The sequence below is a fragment of the Crotalus tigris genome, unplaced genomic scaffold (genome assembly GCF_016545835.1).
Source record: "Crotalus tigris isolate CLP2741 ecotype Arizona unplaced genomic scaffold, ASM1654583v1 scf7180000018716.860359, whole genome shotgun sequence".
In the NCBI taxonomy this organism is placed as follows: domain Eukaryota; kingdom Metazoa; phylum Chordata; class Lepidosauria; order Squamata; family Viperidae; genus Crotalus; species Crotalus tigris.
Genome location: NW_024097164.1, coordinates 247165 through 270130, shown reverse-complemented (window position 1 = coordinate 270130; position 22966 = coordinate 247165). Strand labels below are relative to the sequence as shown.

At 34.1% G+C, this 22966-nt stretch overlaps 1 protein-coding gene across 2 annotated transcripts in view; it reads right to left on the bottom strand.

The window, feature by feature from the left end:
* Positions 1-22966, bottom strand: part of ARHGAP10 (Rho GTPase activating protein 10) — a 114571-nt gene that overhangs the window by 26570 nt on the left and 65035 nt on the right. For both annotated transcript variants that reach the window (XM_039355656.1, XM_039355658.1), the window contains 3 exons: positions 21642-21747; positions 18315-18474; positions 7524-7674 (listed from right to left, as the gene is read on the bottom strand). In XM_039355656.1, the coding sequence (XP_039211590.1) occupies positions 7524-7674; positions 18315-18474; positions 21642-21747 (417 nt within the window). The remainder of the gene's footprint in view (positions 1-7523; positions 7675-18314; positions 18475-21641; positions 21748-22966) is intronic.

The window sequence follows — 22966 nt, the reverse complement described above, 5'->3', positions numbered from 1 at the left end:
TTTTAAAGCTCATACCAAACAGTCTCATATTTAAAAATTAATATTTTACTATTATTAACTAGATTTTATATATCACTTCCTACAACTGCAGCAGAGCAATTTTTCCCCACACATGTCCAAAGTACATTCTATCCTCTACACAAGATATTATGATAGAAGAATATGATTGAACACTGAAATATTAAGTCACATACTTCCCAAAAGGAATCTGATCTGTTTGCTTCTTTGTAGTTTCTAGTTTTGCTTGGATGTTAAACCAATCCATTTCCCTTTTTTTCTAAATCTCAGCTTTGCTTCCAATGCATTTCTGTTCTGTTGCAAGGAAAATCAATATTAGCATCTTAAGAAAAGTATGCTAAAGGAATAGCTAGCATACAGATGTACAGCATCCTCCTACGTGAACTTCTCATTGAGGTAACTAAAAATAAAGGATCAAAAACTACTCACAATCTTATCAAGCTGTGGAAAACAGTTCACAGCAGAATCAGATACTGCTCCAGGGTATTATTTTAGACCACATAATTAAAATGTCAAGATATGATAGATCCAATGGTTATCATATAAAAAAGAAACAAGAATAAAAGTAGGGCAAGATGAATTCCACACTAACTTGAGATTAAAGTGACAAGTGGAAATTTTATCTACTGGAGCACCCAGAAAATAAAAAATATTTAACTAATAGGAAAAATAGGTCCCTTCCCAATATCTCTGAATGCTGGTAATGGTCTCTTTTTGTCTTCTTTTGAGAATAGAAACCACTATGTGAATAGGCATAGATCTACATCAGGAGTATTTGTACAAAATGGCATTGAATCAAAATAACATGCAAATGTTGGTGCCATGATGTAAGCTTCATTTTTGCATAATTCTATCTGGATCTTAATACAAGTAGTTAAGTTGAAAGATATGCATTATTCTACCATGATACACACATTAACATTTGCTCTCCCTGCAGGCGCCCATGATGCAAATGGCTGTACACATTCTTTTTGATTCTTATTATTTAAGATTAACCTGAAAAATCCATAACGCAAGGGGTGTGAGTCAAAAAGTCAAGATGGTGGCTATGTCTGGGTGACTGAATCTTTACCCCTTTTTACCAGTTTTCTGGGTCAATTTAATCCTTTTTAAATACATGGTTAAGACTTTATTTTTTTCTTTTCTGTCCATTTATATGTTCCATCTCTAGTTTTGTTCCTTCTTTTTTATTCATTCCACAACGCAGATTCTCCTTTCCTTTCCTTCTCACCACTGCCACCTGCTTCCCTTTCATTTTATTTTTCTATATGAAATACAAGAATGTTCATGTGTGATGTGTTTCTACATATGAGAGTCACGTATACATGTGAAAGAAATAATACTGAATATATGCAAGCAGAGGAGCTAATTTTATTAAAAATTACAGTAGTAAGAATCTCCCTCCGCAATTCACAGGTAATTTGTCTGGGAGCAGGAGAACTTTTGTTATCAGTTGAAAATGGTGTATCTACTGAATGTCTGATACCTCTCAAATTTTATGGACAGTTAATAGTGTCTCTCTCTCTCTCTCTCTCTCTCTCTCTCTCTCTCTCTCTCTGTCTGTCTGTCTATCTGTGATGTCTGTGTGTGCATATACATGCACGCTTCCCTGGAGTTACAGACATTTATATGAGGAGAGGATTTCCAGGAATGACAAGGTAAGAAAGTTGAGCAGGACTCAACATTGTATTTACCATTTTTTATACTTCTTTTTCCTATTTATTGTATTTGTAGGTACGAATATTCTTAAATTCAAGGTTATCATTCTTTTGTATCAATATATCAAGATAATATATATGGATATAAAGTAAATAGGTTGTGCAAATCTTTCATATTCATAGACTAAGGTGCTTTAGATCAATGTGGAACTCATATAGCATCCTAAAGGAACAGGATCTTTTTCTGGAATCATAATTTCAACAGAAAAAAGCAGAACATGTGTCCCGGAAAAAGTCACTTTTAGTTCAAGGAGCAGAATATCCCCATGGGCTTTAACCCCCTTCTTGCCTTCAAATTTGTAGTTCCCCACAGCCCTGTTTGCAAGTGCATAAATCAGATTCTTCTATACTGGAGGATGTACGCCTTTGAATTGTATAACAGGAACGTGCAGAAACCTAATGAACTTTCTTGAGGGCTAGATCCCAAATACATTTCACTTTGTCATGTGATCGTCCATAGTAATCTAGAATGATTCCTGATTCACTAGCATGTTTTGGGAGGGGAAAAAAATCCATCTCCTATTTTACTAAAAGGGTTTTCTTTCCATTGCTTAAAAAAATCCCGCAGTATTAAGTTGAAGGGAGCCAGTTTGATGTAGTGATAAAAAAACTTGCTAGAAAAAGGAAGATAATGGGTTTAGGTATGGAGCCATTTTGGTGTCTTGGGGATAATCACTCACTGAACCTATGGGGAAGGAAGTAGCAAGCAACTTCAAAAATACTGCCAAGAAAGTACTAAAATACCAGGGGAGGGCAGAGGGGAGGGGAGAAGAAAGTAAAATGCAAGTGGTTGCAGGCCATGCATAGCGGTATAGCCAACTTTCCTTTTATCACTTCTCTTCCAAGCAATCCATTCTTCAGAATTTTATTAGAGAACCCCCATGAAAACAACATTGAATACAAGAATTCAGAAGCCTCCACTACAAGATTACTGTCAAGCCTCACAGAGTGACCAGGATGGTCCAGACACAACTGCTTTGTAGCTTGCCATACACTTGGGGGGAAGGGGTATGTGAGCCGTTAACAGTTGCCGGCTACTTTGTGACAAACAAAGACACGAGGAGAGAATTATTTATTGATGATTGTGGATTCTCTCATAACAATTGCCTAACGTACAATTGGGCAGCATGACTTGCATGAAGAGGAGAAGGAGGTTTCTATTCCTTAATTAGAAATTTAGGAGCGAAACCTCCAAAGCTGGTTTTCCTAGCAATAGTGGCGAAATGGTTCATTCAATAAAGCTTTGCATTAGAGATATAATTGTCTGTCTTTACTTTGTTGGGTTCATCAGTCAGAACCTCAACAATTGCTTTGAATAGAGCAGAACAGGATGGCCGTTTGAATTAAGTGAAAGGAAAAGGATATTTCTGTCACCAAGACTTATCTCAATAACCTCTGGATCAATATGAGTTTGATATTACAACTATATTCATGCTCCCCAAGTACTCTTGAGTTCTCTGGAATGAGCAATTATGGAGGTTTGAGGACTTCTTGTTTTATGTACTCTCTTCCTAACTCTAACCGCCAAAATGCTTTATGGAAAGAAGTGAAGTTTATTTTTTGGGTTAGGTTGTTGCACTGCCATTTACAAATCAATGAAAATTCACAGAAGAAACTAAATTGGAACAGGACAAATTAGAACCGTTTACTTTGTCTTGGGTGAATACAGATCTATCCCAAATTGTACTATGTTCTCCAGTATTACAATTCACTGCTATACAGGAGCCAACACTGCTATACAGGAGGTTCACCTAAAAGCTATGAAAGGACTCTGTGGCTGTATAAAGAATTTAACATGTCATCCAAAATTACTAAAGAAACTCAGTGGGATTTTAATATTGCTATTAACAATTATATATTGCTGTTAACAATTCTATTATTGACAGTTTAAAATCTCAGCTTGATCTTGTTTTAAAATATTTAAAAGTCTGAACAGTGATAGGCCACTTATTATTCCAAAGTATGTTTGGGTTTTTATTGGCATCCTCAAAGTATTGGAATTTAACTTCAAAGCTTATGGCAAGCGAGGCTGCCATGAAATGTGATATCTTAATTAAAAAATGAATAAACAGTATTATGGAAAATTAAAGATCAACAGATTTATCGTGGAATGAACTTTCATGCCATGACAAATAACATAGCTTTTAAGATGCCACCATACTTATTTTTGCTCCAACAGAACTACAGATGTCCTGTTGGATGCTTATGGTGGTTCTAAGAAGTTCAGTGCAGAAACTATTTTTAAAACTATTTCTTTTAAACATTACAGTACAATCTTTAAAAACACATCACTACATATCTGGTACTTTTCCTACCCCATATATATCTATAATACATGCATACATATATGTACGTATATACTGATTTTCTGGAGGACATGTTTGGATCTGCTATTTAATAAAAAAAATGAAAAGTATGGAAGACAAAAGGCATCACTTGTATTTATATATAAAAGCTAATAGTTCATATTTGTTATATTCTTACAACATTGCACTATTTGTCTGTCAATAAATACATCTCATTAAATAAAAGTTTATTATTCCATGTCATCTATTTGCATATTACTAAAATTAAGCTGCCTACAATATTTCTGGCTGTTGAGCTCATTTTCTTTATGAAGAGATATAATTAGTTAATGTAAGAAAGAAATAATAAAAAATACAAAAGTCTAAAAAACATTATTAAATTCAAATGCCCGACCAGGAGAAATACCTGGGGTGTATATAAATGTGGAAAAGCCAATAAAAACCACACATGGAGCTGGATAAAATCAGGAGTGTTACAAAAAAGGAACTGAAGGCTTTATTTTTCTAGCTCAAGAACAACCTTTGTCAGAGGTTTGGATTTAAATGTAGCAAAAACCACTGGGCCCATTAAGATGAAGAATTTTGGAAAAAGAGTAGGTTAAGATCTTATGGGATTTCAAAACAGATAGGCATCTTGTTCATAACATGCCTGATATAACAGTCATTGAAAAAAAGAAAGTCTTCTTGATGTTGCTATATAGTGGGTAATGATAGGTTTGATGAAAAGCAATCTGAAAAAAAATGTGAAATACTAGGGCTTGCAAACCGAAGTTAAACACTTATGGGAGAAAACATCATGACTGGAACTAGGGAACCCCAACCCCCTGGGCAGAAAGTGGTCTTTCTGCCAAGACAGAAAGGTTGGGGATCGTTGTCCTAAGAGATCAAAATGTTAAAAGTGAAGATGAAAAGTTTGTTCCTTCAGATTTAAAAGAGTTTGTTAATGTTCACCTTATAGTAGTTCCTGTCTGAGATATGTGTGTATGTGTGTGATTTGCTGTATCAATGTTAAATAAATTGGAACAATGGTGCATTGGAATTATCCGCAAGAAAAGCAAGAACTGGTATGTCCACAAATAGATAAAGTTATAGAAAATGAAGAAACTAAAATGCTCTGGACTTTTCAAACAGACAAGCATCACCTGTCACACAACATCTGAGACTTAACAACTGTCGATAAGAAAGACCAAAAATCTAGATAATGGTCATTGCAATACCTGGAGACAGCAGAATAGGAAAGAAAGAACTGGGGGAAAAAACCTACAAAGACTTGCAAATAGGAGTAGCAAAACAAAGATAGCACCAATAGTAATAGGCTCGTTGGATGTAATCCCAAAACAACTGGCGTACCACTTGAATGCCATTGGCAGTGAGAAAATCACCATCAGTCAATTGCAAAAGGCAACTTTAGTGGGAGCAGCTTACATCCTATGACAGCTTACATCCTTCAACAATACCTAATATTATTAAACAAGTTTAGTCTGTCTCGGGTCCTTGGAAAGAACTCTACAGGAGGACAAAAATGACAAATCCAATCTAAACATCTGGCTGACAGTGCAACCAACCATAATAGTTCAGACTACTGCTGATGTATTACTTAGGAGGGAAATGAGTCAGTCAGTTTGTCTGCCTGTCTATCATTTTATATCTATACATACTGTATCATTGTTAAATGAAGTATTTTAAATGGAAAAAACTGCTAATGTAATATTTGCATCCTGAAAACTGTTATATTTTATTTGCACAATTCTATTTTTTCTCATTTAAGAAATAGTAGTAAAGTTGGAAGGGACCTTGGAGGTCATCTAGTCCAACCCCCTGCTCAGGCAGGAAACCCTACACCATTTCGGACAAGTGGCTGTCCAGTCTCTTCTTAAAAACTTCCAGTGTTGGAGCATTTACTGCTTCTGGAGGCAGGCTGGTCCACTGATTAATTGTTCTCACTGTCAGGAAGTTTCTCCTTAGTTCTAGGTTGCTTCTCTCCTTGATTAGTTTCCACCCGTTGCTTCTTGTCCTGCCTTCAGGTGCTTTGGAGAATAGCTTAATTCCCTCTTCTTTATGGCAGCCCCTGAGATTTTGGAATACTGCTATCATGTCCCCCCTTGTCCTTCTCTTCGTTAAACTAGACATACCCAATTCTAGCAACCGTTCCTTATATGTTTTAGCCTCCAGTCCCCTAATCATCTTTGTTGCTCTTCTCTGTACTCTTTTCTAGAGTCTCAACATCTTTTTTACATCGTGGTGACCAAAACTGGATGCAGTATTCCAAGTGTGGCCTTACCAAGGCATTGAAGAGTGGTATTAATACTTCACGTGATCTTGATTCTATCCCTCGGTTAATGCAGCCTAGCACTGTGTTGGCCTTTTTGGCAGCTGCAGCACACTGCTGGCTCATATTTAAGTGATTGTCTACTAGGACTCCGAGGTCCCTCTCACAGTTACTACTATTGAGCATGGTGCCACCTAGGCTGTACTTGTGCATTTGGTTTTTCTTGCCTAAATGTAGAACCTTGCTTTTTTCACCATTGAATTTCATTTTGTTAGTTAGTGCCCAGTGTTCAAGTCTGTCCAGATCCTTCTGTATCTTAAGCCTGTCTTCTGGAGTGTTGTCTATTCCTGCCAGCTTGGTGTCGTCTGCAAATTTGATGAGTTCCCCATCTATCCCTTCATCCAAATCGTTGATAACTTATAGTATATAAGTTTGATAACTTATAGTATATACAGTGTATATGCAATTATATACCAATAGTCCTTGACTTACAACAGTTCATTTCGTGACCATTCAAAGTTACAATGATAGTGAAAAAAGTGACTTATGACATTTTTTCACTTATGACCACTGCAGCTTCCCAATGGTCATGTGATCAAAATTCAGACGCTTTGTAACTGACTCATATTTATGATGTTTGCAGTATCCCATGGTCACATGATCTACTTTTGCCATCTCCTGACAAGCAAAGTCAATGGGAAATTCAGATTCACTTAGCGATAACTTAACACCTGCAGTGTTCATTTAACAACTGTGGCAAGTAAAGTCATAAGGTGGGGCACTACTCACTTAAATAATGTCTCACTTAACAACATAAATTTGGGCGCAGTTGTGGTCATAAATTGAGGACTACCTATAATGAGTATCAATATTACTGCTATTACTGTTGTCTTTTCAGCCTAGGTAAAATTAAAATTCAAATGCATTATTATCACTTCAAACTCACTAAAAAAGCTTTCCTTTTGCTTATCTTATTCCATTTATTCTGCAACTTACAATTACTGTCATAGATTAAATACAATTACTTAAAAATTCAGTTAAAGCACATTTTCCTAAAATTATGTAAATAGTCTATTATAAAAAATGTGTTCTATCAGAATCTTAACTTCGTTTTCTGATTTTTAGAAACAAAAATAATGAAATGAAAACTATTGCTAAAGATATATTGCAATTCCACTATTACCAAGATAGACAATATAATGAACATCTTACTGTCATCCAGCTCCAGACAGAGATTATATACAGCAAGAGGCCTCCTATTACGTTGCCCCTGTCGTCTTGATTGTCGTGGTGGAGCATTTGGAGGAGAGATTGACACAGGGGTTGGCTCAGGGAAATAAGCATCAGGCAACGTGTGGAAAATCTGGAAAGAGGAATATAAAACACATTAATTTACTGTGAAGGACAACCTGTATAAATCCTGTACACCATTTTCAATAAATCACTTGTTTGGGATTTGATTCAAAACTGGAAAGAGAAAAATTATATTCAATTTCTCACATTTTGAATATAATCATTTTAAATAAATCAAAATTAAAATAAACATAAATATTCACAGGCCAAAGAATTTTCAACTATGTTTGCAGATGGCAGATTATGATAAATCAGACTTACTTATGAATTAAGGCAAGAGATATGCTCTACAATTTGCCCAACCTATGAATTTTGCTCAGGTTTTTTGTTATAATTTGTTATAATTCTTAAAACTGAGGAAAGTAATGCATAAACTACAGCTTACTCTGCTTATTTTTTCACATGCATTGTGATTCCCTTCCCCATTGGGAAGAAGAAATTGAATCTTACTGAAATGAAGTATCATAGTAACAAGAAACAACTGATTTCCTATTTGTGTATCTTTATTTATTTAGCCTACTCTCAAGAAGCAATCACTAAAATATCCTCCTAGATCCCAATTTTATCAGGTGAAAATTATAACCAAGAAAAGGGTTTTTTTTTAACCTATGGCACCTGGAAAAGTGTTATATATTTTTCCCACTGTGATTTTTTTTGCTAGGAACTTTAAACTAGATATTATTATAAGAATGAAATTGAATCAGAGATTCCATTCATCTGTATCTTTCCTTTAAATTTTTTTGAGTACAAGTGAATCTCGTGCTTTTCTACATGGACAGACTGCCATGAATGTGCACAGCTCAACCTCTACAAAACACTTTTTGCATTTAGATGGGAATTATGTTTGGCATTCTTCCCTTCTCCCTCAAATTTCCCCAAATTGCTACTATTATAAAGCAAAAAAGAAGCCAAAGGTCTTTCAAAAATGATGGCCTTCCAAAATACACTGCTCACAAAAATAAAGGGAACACAAACGTATAGGATCCTATACGTTTGTGTTCCCTTTATTTTTTTGAGCAGTATATATATGTGGGTGGGTCCATGCAGACACGTGTTTCTCATTGCTTCAGAACATAAATTTCATAAAATAATAATCATTTCATTAATCTGAACCACAGCTGATGTTCATTATCTGGTTAAAAGGACATTAAGCTGAGGTAGCACTAACTGGGGTGGGGGGAGTGGGGAAGGATGAGTCAAGACAAGACAATAAAAAAAGATATGGGTCTTCTCTATATGCAAAAAGGATTTTGGGGGAAAGGAAGAAAACACTGAAGACTATTAACAGGGTTTTTTAAAGACTATAACTCAGATTCCTTATTCCACCTTATCTGGTTGGAATTAGGCTGCATTTCCTTTGGACTCATGTGAGATTCTGTCATATCACATGTTGGTTGGAGCAAATTCTTTTGGGAATATCTTTGGATCATTTCTTAGTTTTAATTTAATTTCCCAAAAAGGAAAATGAAACTCAGTTTAGTTTACTTAGCTTTTATTTTCCAATATTAGATCTTTAGGTCTAATATTTAGGTCTCTACCTAATAAAGTCGTAGTTACCATAGTTACTATGTTACCTTCAATCTTCAATGGAGGATATAGACCTAGATTTCCAAACGGATATAATCAGAATTTTCCACCTCCATTACAACTCAATACCCATCCTTTCCTACTCTATTGCCAGATATTTTTATAGTATTTCCCACAATTCACGTAGAAGACACTTCACTTTCACCCAAACTATCAAATTATCTATAAGGACAACAACTGGTAGATACATCAGTATTCCCTACTAATACTTGTATATGTTATGATATAGAAGTTGAATTTATTTCACATTCATAACTAAGTGCCCTCTATGCAATAAATGGAGGACAAACTAATAACAATTGTTAAAAATCTAAATTCTCCTCTAAGCAGATTATCCATTTTCTCCTAGGCAATCAACTTTGGCCACTACATATATTGCTTACTTAATAATCGTTCAGAGATCAAACTTATGATGATGCTGAATGAGTGGCAGCTATAACTAGTCCTCATACTTATGTTGGTTGCAGCATCCAATCACATGATCACCATTTGTATAGGGAAGTTGAGAGAACATAATGATCATGTGATATTCTCACTTAATGACACGATTCATTTAGTATTGGAATTTCTGTTGCTAAACAGTATGGTCATGTGACACATTGTTTTATGATTGTGTTACTCAATGATGGAACTCCTGGTCCCAACTGCAACATGGTAGATAAGTTTTTAACAATACCCATGTCTTGCAGATTTTATTTAATGTTTCCACCACACTATTAATTACTTCAAGCTTGTCTGTTTAAGCTTTATTTTAATATTTTTACATCACTTTTATATTTACTGTGTTGTAATATCACCATTTATATATTGGTTATGGATTGTAAATAAATGAATAAATGATTGTCTTTTTCACTGAGAATATGACCTTTTAAATCAACGTGAACCAGATAGGTTTTCTGTATTCTGTTATTAATTGTTCTCTAACAGGTTGTGTTAGATTTACTTATTTATTTTGTATACTTCTGTTTTCCCAAAGTTAGCATTAAAATAAACAGTTTATAAAACTATAATTGTATTCTGCTGAGCCCTATGGTGACAGCTCATTATCATATTATTAAAATGTTTTAATCAATTTTCAAAAAATTGTCACAGTAATGCTAATCAAACACTGGGATGGGCTAGTCTGTTAAACATAGACTACTAAGATACACTGTTTATGCATCATGGTCTGTCTAATCTTCCTCAAATGGAGAATGATTAATAACGTCCATCAAATAAAATGCACTGGATAGGGTCAATTTCACTTACAATGGTGATTCTGAAAATATTTTGGAATCAAGCCATATAAGGCTTCGTAAATAAAAACTGACTTTGAATGGCATCAGAAACATACCAAAGCTAATGCAGGACCTATAGTACATATATTATATCACCATGAAAGTTTTGACTTGCCAATACGTGGGCTACTGATATCTACAGCAACTGCAGTTTTAGAATGGCCTTCAAAAGTAGCCTCATGTAAAGTGAATTGTACTAGTCTAACTTTATGGTGGTGATATGGAGATACTATTAAAAAGGAATCAAAATGAGGAAACTATTAATAAATATAAATAGTATTGAAAAAATGAATTACATATTTTTAGGAATAGGAAATAAAATGGCGAACTATTATACTTAACTATAAACTTTTTTAAAATTGTAAAAAAATAATACAGATAGATCGATAGATATAGATAGAATTACAAAGCAGTGACATTACTTTGCAAGTCCAAAATAACTATTCTAAGAATAGTTCAAAGGAGCTACTGTGTTGTTAAGTGGAAGAAAAGTACAAGCCTAGCTGCTCTAAAGGTCCATGTCATGGTTCCCAAGAGCATCATAGCAATATCACACAATATCTGACTTTAAAGCATTGAAGATAAAAATAAACACATCAGGTTTGCTCTGAAATAATCTGGGCAGCCATTGCAGTAGCCATAACTGAAGCAATTTGTAATACTATAGTTTGTTTGTTTTTATAGAGAAAATACTTCTCCATAGAAGTGCTAAGAATGTATGGAAACTAAACTTTAAGACACAGGGGACTCACCCAAATAAAGCCCAAAGCATCCTCTTTCTTCTTATAGTGTCAGAAATAAAATTCTTACCTGTCCATTAGCATCAGGAAATCATCAAAAGCACAAAGGGAATTTGCATTATTCAATAATTATATAGAACATTTAACAATTCTTAATTTGAATATTCTCTTACATTTTAACTGATAGCACTGCATGCTGTCTAAGACCCGAGCAACATTAAGAGAAAAATTAAATTTTTGGCATTCCCTATTATTATTGAGAATATAAAGGAAAAAAAGCAAGTTTTTTTTTCAACTTGGAAAATCAACTTTTCTTGGAAATATAAGTTATACTTTTGGGCAACTTCGGCGCACAGTTGTTAACCACAGCTTTTTCAAGAATTTAAAATGACTAAATGGATAAAAATGGGGGAAATATATGTTTATTTTAATTGCATCCTTTATCTATTAAATCAACAGAATAGGCAAAATACAGTACAACAAACTGAATCCTAATTTCCCAGAACTGAACAAATTTTTCATTGAATCAGTTGCCATGACAGAGGTGCAGTAGTAGTAGGCAGGTGGGCAATGAGATCAATTTTCAGTAACATGGTTCTCCTTCAGGGATAGTAGGCAAACAGAATGCTCATACTTGGAAGACAATTTAATTCTGTAATTTGTGGGCTTTGGAAAAAATGGGAAACATATGCTCTACTAATTAGCAAAAAGAATCATTATCCAAATGGCCTATAATGTCAGAAGACTATAATGCAGTCTTCTTTTCAACTACATAAAAATATACAGCCAAGCTAAAGAAATGAAGAGAGACGCATAAAGTGTTGTTATGAAGAGTGCAGAGATCCTCAACAATGCTGTTATTGCAACATTTAAAGGATAAGAACTGCATTCAGGACATATGCCGGGGTTGATGTCCTACTGACAATTCTTCCTTAGCTGTACAAATTCTGACAGAACCTTCCCTAAGTGCAATACTCAGAGACCACAGGATTGCTGAACAAGGACGTGAAATGTAGATCACTCCATTTCAAACATCTTGAGAAGAATTGTTGGAACAGAAGAGACAGCCATGAAGCTTTTCATTCCTACTGACCCTGCTGGCAGACTACTAATTTAATAGCCAACTAGAAAAGAGGCTAGGACTTTTTGTGTTGCAGTGTTTTTAGTCATCGGTCTCTTGCAGCTATGGATATTTATTTTTTTGCTGTTCCTTCAGCTCTTTTTTTGCATAGCAAATCAGGTCAGTTCAAAATAAAATAATCCATTAATTATCAATTGTTCAAAGAGATAAGGGAACATGAGGGATTTGACTTGGTACATATTGTTGAGAATTACTGTAAGGAAAAACCCTATATTGTTTGGCATAAGAAGGACAATTTGATTAAAGTATTTTTGGAAGGACGCTTAGCCTTGATTAAACAGCCTCCCTCCTTCTTTAATTTCCCACAATTCTCCTAACAGCTCTATCTTCCATTCAATCAGCTCTTCTTTCTTATCCTCAAGTATGTTCTGAGATCTTGACAGGTAAGATATCTTTTCCATTTCCGATATTATTGCTATGTCTTCTAATTCTTCATTTGTCTGAGTCTCTCTGTTAGTTCCTTTCTTTAGGTCATCCATCTTTAGATCTGCTTCCTCTGATTTTTCTTCAATTTTCTGGGTTGCTAGTTCCTTCTCTGTAGTCATTTTCTGAGTTTGTAGATTTAGATTAAAGAATTGTTCTTTTCTCTTCGTGTTATTTTTAGTCTCATCATGAGCCAAGGCAATTGTCTCTTGTATTGATTTTAAAATAGGAAGAATTTATTTCTGAAATTCATCAACATTTTCTTGTTGGTACCTCAAGCTGGGGACTTTGGGGACAGGTGTTAGGGATGGTTTTTTTACCATTTGAAGCTAAGTATGGAACATCCATTTTGTTTTTGTAAGTAGTCTTTATAGTCCAATCTATTTAGGGATTTAAAAAGTTTCAGTCAATTGTCATTTGAACTTCTAATTATCCAGCTGGCCTATCAGTTCGTCCTTAAGTCTCCCCTCAGCAAATATAAGTAAAGTTTGAATTTTTCAAATGTTTTTGTCCAATGAAAAACACATCCTTTCTGTCCAGAGAGAGAGAAGAGCAATTAAAAATTGTTCATCAATCAAAGGTTTATAGTCCAAAGTATTCCATCATCTCCATCAATAATGCATGTTTCTTCTATAGAGAAATAGCTCCATGACACAGCTCTAAAAGTCAGTTAGTATTTATATTCATAGTCCAGGCAGGCCAGTTTCAAAATAGTTTATTGTCTCTGCCATACAGATAAGCAGCCCAAGAGGTTTGTTTGTTCGCCTCCCCTTTTCCCAGCTGCAGTCTTCAAAAGTGAAAGTTAGAAAACAATTAAGAGTCTTATCTGAGTCTGGGCTTCCAGACAAGTTTCCTTTAGGCCAGGGGTAGGCAACCTTGGCTCTTTTATGACTCGTGGACTTCAACTCCCAGAATTCCTGAGCCAGAATGGCTCAGCTTGGAAACCTCTCCTTTTCCTCTCAGCATGGCTGGTTCAGGAATTCTGGGAGTTGAAGTCTATGAGTCATAAAAGAGCCAAGGTTGCCTACCCCTGCTTTAGGCATAATAAATTGTAGTGCTGTAGTTTGCCACTTGATGTTGTTGATGTCATCTTCCAGCTTTTTACATCCAAACTTATATTACAAGCTTTTAAAATCTCTTTAAAAAAAAAATCTCAAAAGCACTTTTAGTCCCCAAATTTCAAAGTTATATATGTGTATTGCTTCCAAATTAATCTTGTAATTTTCTCTATTTTCTCCCAAGCAATTAATTTGCTGCTTTTCTTTTCCTGAGGGAATGGGGTGGAAATTCCCCTTGCCTCTCTCATCGGGGAGGATTCTTTGATTTGGGAAGTTTTCTCCCAGAAAAAAATCTTAAAGTCATAAAGAAAGGTTAGGGTATCACCCAGTTCCATCCACATTGCTCAAAAATTGCTGGTTAATATTTATTTTCTAAGGCTGTCAGCAGCTTCTGACTGGCTACATCTTTCCCTCGCTGGTTTGGAGGGCTTCTTCGGATCAAATGGAAGGGCCATCACCCTTCCACGATCAACGAGGGTCCCCTCCTTCTCTGTCACCTCTTTGGGGCGACTTTTGACCCTTTTTAGGGTTTCCAATGGGGTGAAATCAAACATGGAAGGAGCCCTATCTTCCTGCATCCATTACGCTGCGACGTCAAACCGGAAGTCTATAAATAATTTTTATTGATCTGACATACGATTTTAAATAAGATTTTAAGAAAATAGGTTAGTATTCCTCAGCGTTAGTGAGCAAAATTTTCTGTTCTTAGGTTACCTTAATTGTGGAAAAAAGAACACTATTTTGTACATAGTTATTTTAAGAATATGTAAATAAATCTGCTAAAACATATGGATGACATAAAGCTCTTTTATAAAAGCGATTATTGGTTTAACAGATGAACAATTCTAAAACAACTAGGCTTTTAGCTTTTAAGTTTGACTCTGCATTTTACTGTAACACATTTTATTCAAACCACATGATGAAGATATAAAAATCATGCTTTACAGTATGGTCTTTATTTTATAAAGGAACTCTGTCCAATATACAAAGCATATGGAAAATCTGCTTGATGTGCTTTTCACAAAAAGAGTTGGACAAAAGGAATATATAATCATTACCACATACAACAGAAATAGAAATATTCTACTAAATGAAATAATTAATCATGTTTTCTCTCTCTTTTCTTCCCTTTCCCCACCCCCAGTTATGCTTTCATATATTCTACTTGGCTTAAATATTAAGTTTTTTTAAGTACCAGTATCAAAATCCAGAGTAACTCATAATATGTGAAAGAAAAAAATACAAATTCAGGAAAAATCAACATCAACTAACAGTTTGAAACAATAGCCATTTTTTAATCTTCACTTTTTATAGTGACCATTATTGATTATTAATATTTATATATTAGAAACCCTACATATGAAGAAAACAGCAGTGGAATTTTAACAACATATGTATTCATTTTCATAAAGTCATAAACTCTTCTTAGAACAAGGACAAAATGTTGGTTTGACAAACTTTACTGAATATATAAAAACTGTAGCATGCACATCAGTGTGATATCCCATACTATGACTCTTAATCACAAATATATTACTGTGGCTCTCCAAAAACAATATGGCATTGGGATTGAAAGCATAACTGGTGGATAAACTTTTCTCAGATGTATGTATGTATGTATGTATGTATGTATGTATGTATGTATGTATGTATGTATGTATTATTTAACATTTATATAGCATCCCAACTCACAAATAGGTGAATCTGGATGGCTTACATCATATAATAAAAACCCACAAGAAAAACCACTCCCTGTACCATGGCAGCCACAACAATTATAGGTAATCTGATTAGATTAAATCACAACTTTGAATCTCAATATTGGGGTTTGGGATAGGGAGAATTTAAGGCGGGATTAAAGACTAATACTACAATGCATGTAAGATATTATATTTACAATAATAAAAATGTTCTATTATAAATACTACCATTAACTAACTTTATGTCACAAGGAAGGGAGGGAGGGAGGGAAGGAAGGAAATAAAAAAGAAGGAAAGAAACAAGGAAAGAAGGAAAGAGTTTGTTTTAGATTGCCAAGGAGAATTTCTTTACTGTAATAAGGCCAGTGGAAAATACATTTGCTTCTACTGCCACCTGTCTATTATTATGTGTATGTAGGAAATTAAAATAAATTGTTAAAAGTGAAACATTTTAAGCCTCCCTTGATGTGATGCTTCCACAGACATCTGTCTGCCAGTCTGACTATAACGAATCTAGTAGAATTTCCATTGTACTGAAAGCAAGCTTTTTGCCAGTCTGCAAAGCAGCAGGACTGTGTGTGTGGGAGAGAAGAGTCAACTGAACAAGCTGACACTTTCTGGCAAGTGCAGAAGCAATAGTAGAAACATAAAATGATTTAAAGACATTATTACATATAAGTTGTACTTCTCAGAACCTTGATGAAGTATAAAGATATGGCTATAGAAGCAAACACATATGTTTTCATTCTTTTTCTGTGCATCTTTTTTTTTTAGAAAAGAGATAAAAAAATTGAGACTGCAACTTTAAACATGAAAGTTATAAAGTAATACAAATGTTAAACAAATGAAAAAATGGTTTTCTCCCATTTATTCAATCTATAAATAAATAATGTGGAAATGAAGGGACCAAAGAAGGCTCTTGAAAGCATTTGTTTATTAATAGCCTATGCTGAAATGCTAATCAACTCTTATGGGCAAATGAATGTTATACTTACCATTGTTCAAATCAGTGATTTATGATTATCAATTTGTGACTAAATTTTTCATATTATGCCGATAAATCTATTAAGATTTCAGTTAATATTTGATTTACTACGAATCAATGAATGTCACAGGAGCTAATTATTCTTTGGCATTCTGAGGCAACTTTGCAACAGGACAACTACTTTGAAAACAGGTCTTCAACTTTTCCAGGACTCCCTTTATTTTCACATCTGCCAAATTTTGAATCGCCATGCATCTACTGCATCAAATCTTAACTATATCCACTTTAGTTTCATTGAGACTTTTTTTCCCCATTTACGACCTGTAATCCATTAATTCAGAGTAGAGTTGGGAGACTGTCCTACCATATACATTCAGATTAGGAATATATTCTATATTCTATGCACAGAACAGCTGGTTTTGAATGGTCCATGCCAAGATCTAAATATGTTTCAAGTGTTTCAACCATGTGCAAAATGGTTGTGATATTCCACATAGGAGCATTAGCAGTGGCTGGGGGGACACAGAGAAGTAAAAGAACTAAAAAGAAAGGAGGGAAGTGAGTGAGCTGGTGAGTTATGCACTTATTCCCGCTAATGGCTGATCCAAAGTGTTCAATAGAAATCCTAGGATGGGATGGGTTCAAAATGAATTAGTTTCTCCATTCTATTCACCACATTAATTCAGTTTATGCATTTTAATATTTTTATGTAGCATCAACATTCCAAGATAAATCTTCCGTTTATTAGCACCAGAGGGATGGAAAGTTCAAAAAGAATCACTGCATCTCCTAACACAATAATTCTCATATAAGAAGCAAAAGTAAAGCATACAAATGCAGAACTTTCTTTTAAAGACTGCAGCTAAATACTGAAATATATCCTTGAAAAAAAAAGTAAAATAAAAAAGAGAACTTTAAATATTTGAAAAATTCTAATAGGTACTATCTGCAGATAAGCTGAAGAGTTAATACTGGGGGTCAGAGATATAAATGAGAGAGATACTAGGCAGTCACAGACTGATAAAAAGATGTTCTATTTTAAAGTCAAACAGAAAAAACAAAGGTTGCAGATTAGAGAATAGGGTAGTCATTAGGCAAGTAAGCATATCATTATACATACTTGCATTTCAGAAACTTAAATCGGACAAAATTCATTCTTTTCTCAAAATGTTCCTATCTGTTAAGCTAGTATAACTGCTAACAAGATATTTTATTAATAAACCTATTAATAAAATAATTAGAAGTAATGTACATCCCACAAAGAAGCAATGCAGAAAGAAGTTGTCCTAATCAAGAAGCCATCCTCTTTATTAGACACAAATAGTATGGTCCATCTCCTTCCCTTTCCAAAAACTTCATACACATTTTCCATTTTTCTACAAAACAGAATGTAAGGGTTCTGCCAATCTAGCTGTATGAAGAAATAAGAACCATCAGCATCTTTTTTATGCCCCCAAGAGGGTGGAATTTTAAAAATAATCCCTACAATGTTTTTTTACAAGGGATGAACAGGGAAGATTTAAAGGTCAAAGTGAATTTCATAATTCTTACAAAGGCTGAAAATGTCACTTCCTCCTTACAAATCCTGAAAGCCTATTAAAATTAAGGTGATTCTGCTTCCCATGTTATGGAAGTATGGAATTTGATAAAATCATAAATGATCTCATAGGAATTTAATTTCAAATCTTATACAAAGTATAAAATATTTGAACAGGTTTTTTTCCACTTCCTACACTTACTTTTTCATGGTTTTCAATTAGAATCTCCACCACAATGTTCTGAAATTTCAGATCCATAAGACCAGCCACTGTTTCTTCCTGTGGCCTCATTAATGTCGGTCCAAACACAACTCCTAAATTTGCCACAGTCATGAGATTTTTCTTAGCATGATCAGAAACACTTTTCAAAAACAGAAAGAAACAAACAATTAGCATTATGAAAATGGCTACTTTAAGATGAAAAAATAAAATTACATTTCCTTCAACCCTTGAACTTTTGCAACCATTCAGGATGAGCTTGTGAATTTCTTCTCTTTTCTTAAAATATTAAACCTCATTTAATAAATGGAAGTACCCCAAATTTCAAACAATTATTAGAAAAATACTAACAGAAAAACAAAAAAAAGCTTTTGTTCCTCTCAAAAAAAGTTGTTAGCAAATACTAACAATTATTTTATATCATTTTGAAGTGAAAACATTTTTACTTCAATTAAAAGCAATACTGTTAATGAAGATAATAGATTACATCCTGATTTGTGTATTCCTATATTGCATGTAGCATCATATGTAATATCTATAGGCAACAGTATCTAGCTTGCAAATTAGCCTCCAGATTGGAAATAGGAATAACATAGTATGTTTGGGGTTAAAACTAGAATTTGGTTGCACTGTGCAATAACCGTCAAAATGTGTCAAAAGAAAAAGGTAGTGTCTTTTTATGTATCAAGGAATGTTGTATGTAACACAGGTGCAATTAAGCTGAGTATATAGGTCATCCTTACTTAATGACCACTAGTTTAGCAACTCTTAAAACTTGTTAACAGTGCTGTACAAGTGATACTCATGACCAGTTCTTGAAGTTCTGGTCATCACAGTGATTCTGCAGTCACGTAATCATGATTTCTGACCTTCCCTGCCAGCTTCCAAGTAAAGTCAATAGGGCAGGAAGATGGAAGTTAAGTGCAGTCCTTGCATAACGACCTGCAATGACATTAGCCAGGGGCAGCCAAAATTGCCATGACTAAGCAGCATGGTAATGTGATATCCAGATAACTGCACAACAGACATTCCTTTCCAATTACTGTTTTTATGCAAGAACTACATATCTGACCAGAGTCATGATGAGATATGGAGGGCAATTTCTATTGTCCATGTTAAGAGACAACCATGGCACATGGAAGACAGTGACTTGGAATTTAAGAGTAGCAAACAATAAAGAGCTTGGAATAAAGAACCTTAATTAAAAAGTAAAATGGAGAGAGAAACATGTTCATTGTTGGTAAAGTTTTTGAATAAATGGAAAGACTTTTCTAACGCTTTTGGTGTGGCTGGGAAAAGATCCTGTTTCCTTCCTCTCTGGAGTGAGAGTGGCCCTATTAAGAAGTCCTTAGGAAGAGAAAAAGAGAAACAATAGGTGAGTGAAGTAAAATGGATGAAGTGTAGCAAATATTATACAGTAAGTTCAAGAAGGGAGGGAGGACTGATTGGCAGAGCAATTTTCAATGGACAGTTACTATACCAACTAGAGTTTTGCTGAGGTCAGAAGAGTACAGTAACCAATGTGATGCCAGGTTTTTTTTTTTAATCCACTGGTTATTCCCTGGATACTGGTCACTATGGATATTTGGAGCTGGATTCCAGATCTATTTGTAATAACATGGCTTGAATGAGATTCAATGAGAAAAACTGGTGCATACCAACAAGACAAGGTTGGGTGGAAATGAGGAATTTCTTTGTCTGAGATTCACCTGCTAAGATTTTGAGTGCTGCAGCAGTACTAATTCCAATGATAAAGAAATGGTGGTGATGATTCTATGTGAGGTTCACAAAAAGAAAAAAAGAGAGAGGCTTATTTATGGTGCGCTTCAATCTCCAAATAGTCTGAGCAATGTACAGAGACAAAACAAAAGCTTAAAAAAAATCAACAAAATTCAGTCCTCCAACCAATGCTTATGAACAGTGCCATCAATTGATCCATCAAACAGAAGAAAAGGTTTGATGGAACCACAAAGATTGTATTTATTTGCTGAATTTATCAGGATAGAGACTTCATGCAGTGTTAGGCTAAAGATAGTGTACTATCATGGAAAAGACTTGCCCTTTAGTTCAGCCACCATGTGCTTTTAGTAGACAGGGATATTCTCAACAGCCCTCCCTAGATAAGTGACTTGGATAAGCAGATACAATTCTGGAAAGATGTTGCCAAATATACCTGATACTGCATCATAAAGTACTTTAAAATTCATTAAGCATGCATGTGATACAGATCACTTTTTCATATTGTCAATGGGGCATATTGAGTAAAATGGGATGGAAGAAAAGGAAAGAAATGAAATAAAAAAGAACAAAAGTAGAATGTTCACAGGAAGTACAATTTCTGTATGAAAAAGAATGAGAACAAAAAATATGGAATCCATATGGAAGAGGTAAACAGAAGTGTTTAAGAGAATAAAAGCTGTATAAAATGAAATAAAAAGATACTGAATAATGTATATAGACAAAAAAATAATAATCCCAAAGAATGTATCAAAGAAAATACTGGAAATACTGTATTTGAACATTGAGCTGAAAGTCTGCTGCCGAGTACAGTAAGAGCAGTACACTCAATGGAATGTAAGCATGTCTAAGAATAAACAAAATGCTTAGCAAATGGTTCAACAATGAGCAGAGATTAAGACATGGATGTGTGAGCTTTCCTTAGTTTTTTAGGCGATAATTATGTAAGGAAATGCTTGTGTTGTCATTAGAACAGTATTTCTTTTAGATATCAGTATGTGTGTTTGTCTGCATGTGTGTATATTTTTGCATGGAGACCATATTGTGTTGTTTGCTAGTACTTCAATAATTTGCAGTGTATATTAAATAAATCAGATAATTAGATGTACAGATCTAAAAATTAAAATACTGAAAACCAAGTTAAGATATAAAAGTGATAAAACAAGAAAGGGTCACCAATGTTGAATAAACATAGACTGAACACAAAAGTAAATGAGCAGCATGACAGATGTACATTGAGGTGGTTGTATGGAAAGGTATATTAAATGAATATTGGTATAAATGGCAATGGTTTTGGCTATGTTTCTTTTCTTTCTGTAATGACCTCTTATTACTTTAGCTATTTCTTAATATTTCCCTCTGCATTAACAGTGCTTAATCAGTAAAGGTGGGCATGCATCCATCCATCCAGATTAAATTTTACTAAAATAGATATACAGTATATAACAAGGCAAACTTCACATTTGTTTTTGCTGTTTATATGAAATATAAAAATACACTCTGAACATAATCAGCCTTCTGGAACTGCAAAGGAAAAAATGTAAACATCAAACTAAGATACAAGACACTTACTTTGCTAAGTGCTTCACAACAATATCAAGCATTTCTTTGTTCTTTTCTGGAAGTTTATGAATCAAGGAGTGGATAACTTTAACACGAGACTCAGGGCTACCACTTTCTACATAAAAGAAAAAAATAATAATTCGTAGTTATGCACTTGGTACAATGTATGCTGAAAATTATCTATAAACATTTTAATTTTCTTTCTTGCTACCTGTGCATTTTTAAAAATATAAAGTGAAATCCTATTTTGATACTTTTTTTATGTCCCCAAATGCTAGGAAACTTCAGTACTATATTAAAAGTTGTTAGTTATAGAACATTTATCATAAGAGGATAGCTTTTTATTTTCTTGGCCTTGTTTATGACTTTCCTTAATATACAACCAAGCATCAGTTCTGTTTCCTGAAAACCACCCTGACTATAATATTGAAACAATTTGTTGAAGTGCATTACACTGAGATAATACAGACATGTCACAGCCCCAGATGGGGTATAATGAAAATGAAATGATGCACAAATATGGTAAAAAAATGAGATTTGCTAAACCTATGCAGATTTGTAAACAATTAGGTGACAAGAGTCACTTGATAGTATTAAAATAAAATAATAACATACCATAAAGTAAAATAAAATAAAATGGTGAATAAATACCTTGAATTAAATAAATACACACACTATCCACTCCAACCATTTATCTCCCATATCCTTTAGTATCATTATCTCTTTTCCAGCTTTACCTTCTTCCTCCTAGCATGCTTCAAGTTTAAATACTAAGAGAGTCCTACAAATCTATCTTTTACAGATCCTTCTTTTTACAGAGCTTTCTTTCTTCATATCCTCAAATATTGTGCCTTCTCCTTCAAACCACTGCACATTCTGCTTCCTTCCTTGTTGCTGGCAGTCCCTCAGCTTCTTTAAGTCATAAACCTCTTTAGCCTTCCCCTTTAAAAAGTTACAGTCATAGTGAAACTGATAATATTCTCTTCTCTCATAAAAGGTAGGTTTAAATAATTGAGTAATTGGGCATTTCAGATTAATATCTAGGCCGTTTTCTTCTCTACAGTACAATATGGATTTTCTGATGGGGGGACATTGAATGATACAATAATTCTTCTTTAGTTAATTATGGTTATGTTGACAGTCTTTTTGAAAGATTCTTAACACAAAGTTCAAGCTTCTATGTAATTCAACTACATTACATTCTGGGAGGTTACATCCAGTTTTCATATTATTTTCATAAGATAAAAATAATGCTAATATGTGTAAATTATATTGCAAAATCCTTCTATTTAGCCAAATACACTTAGTTTTATATATGAATTTGAATATATACT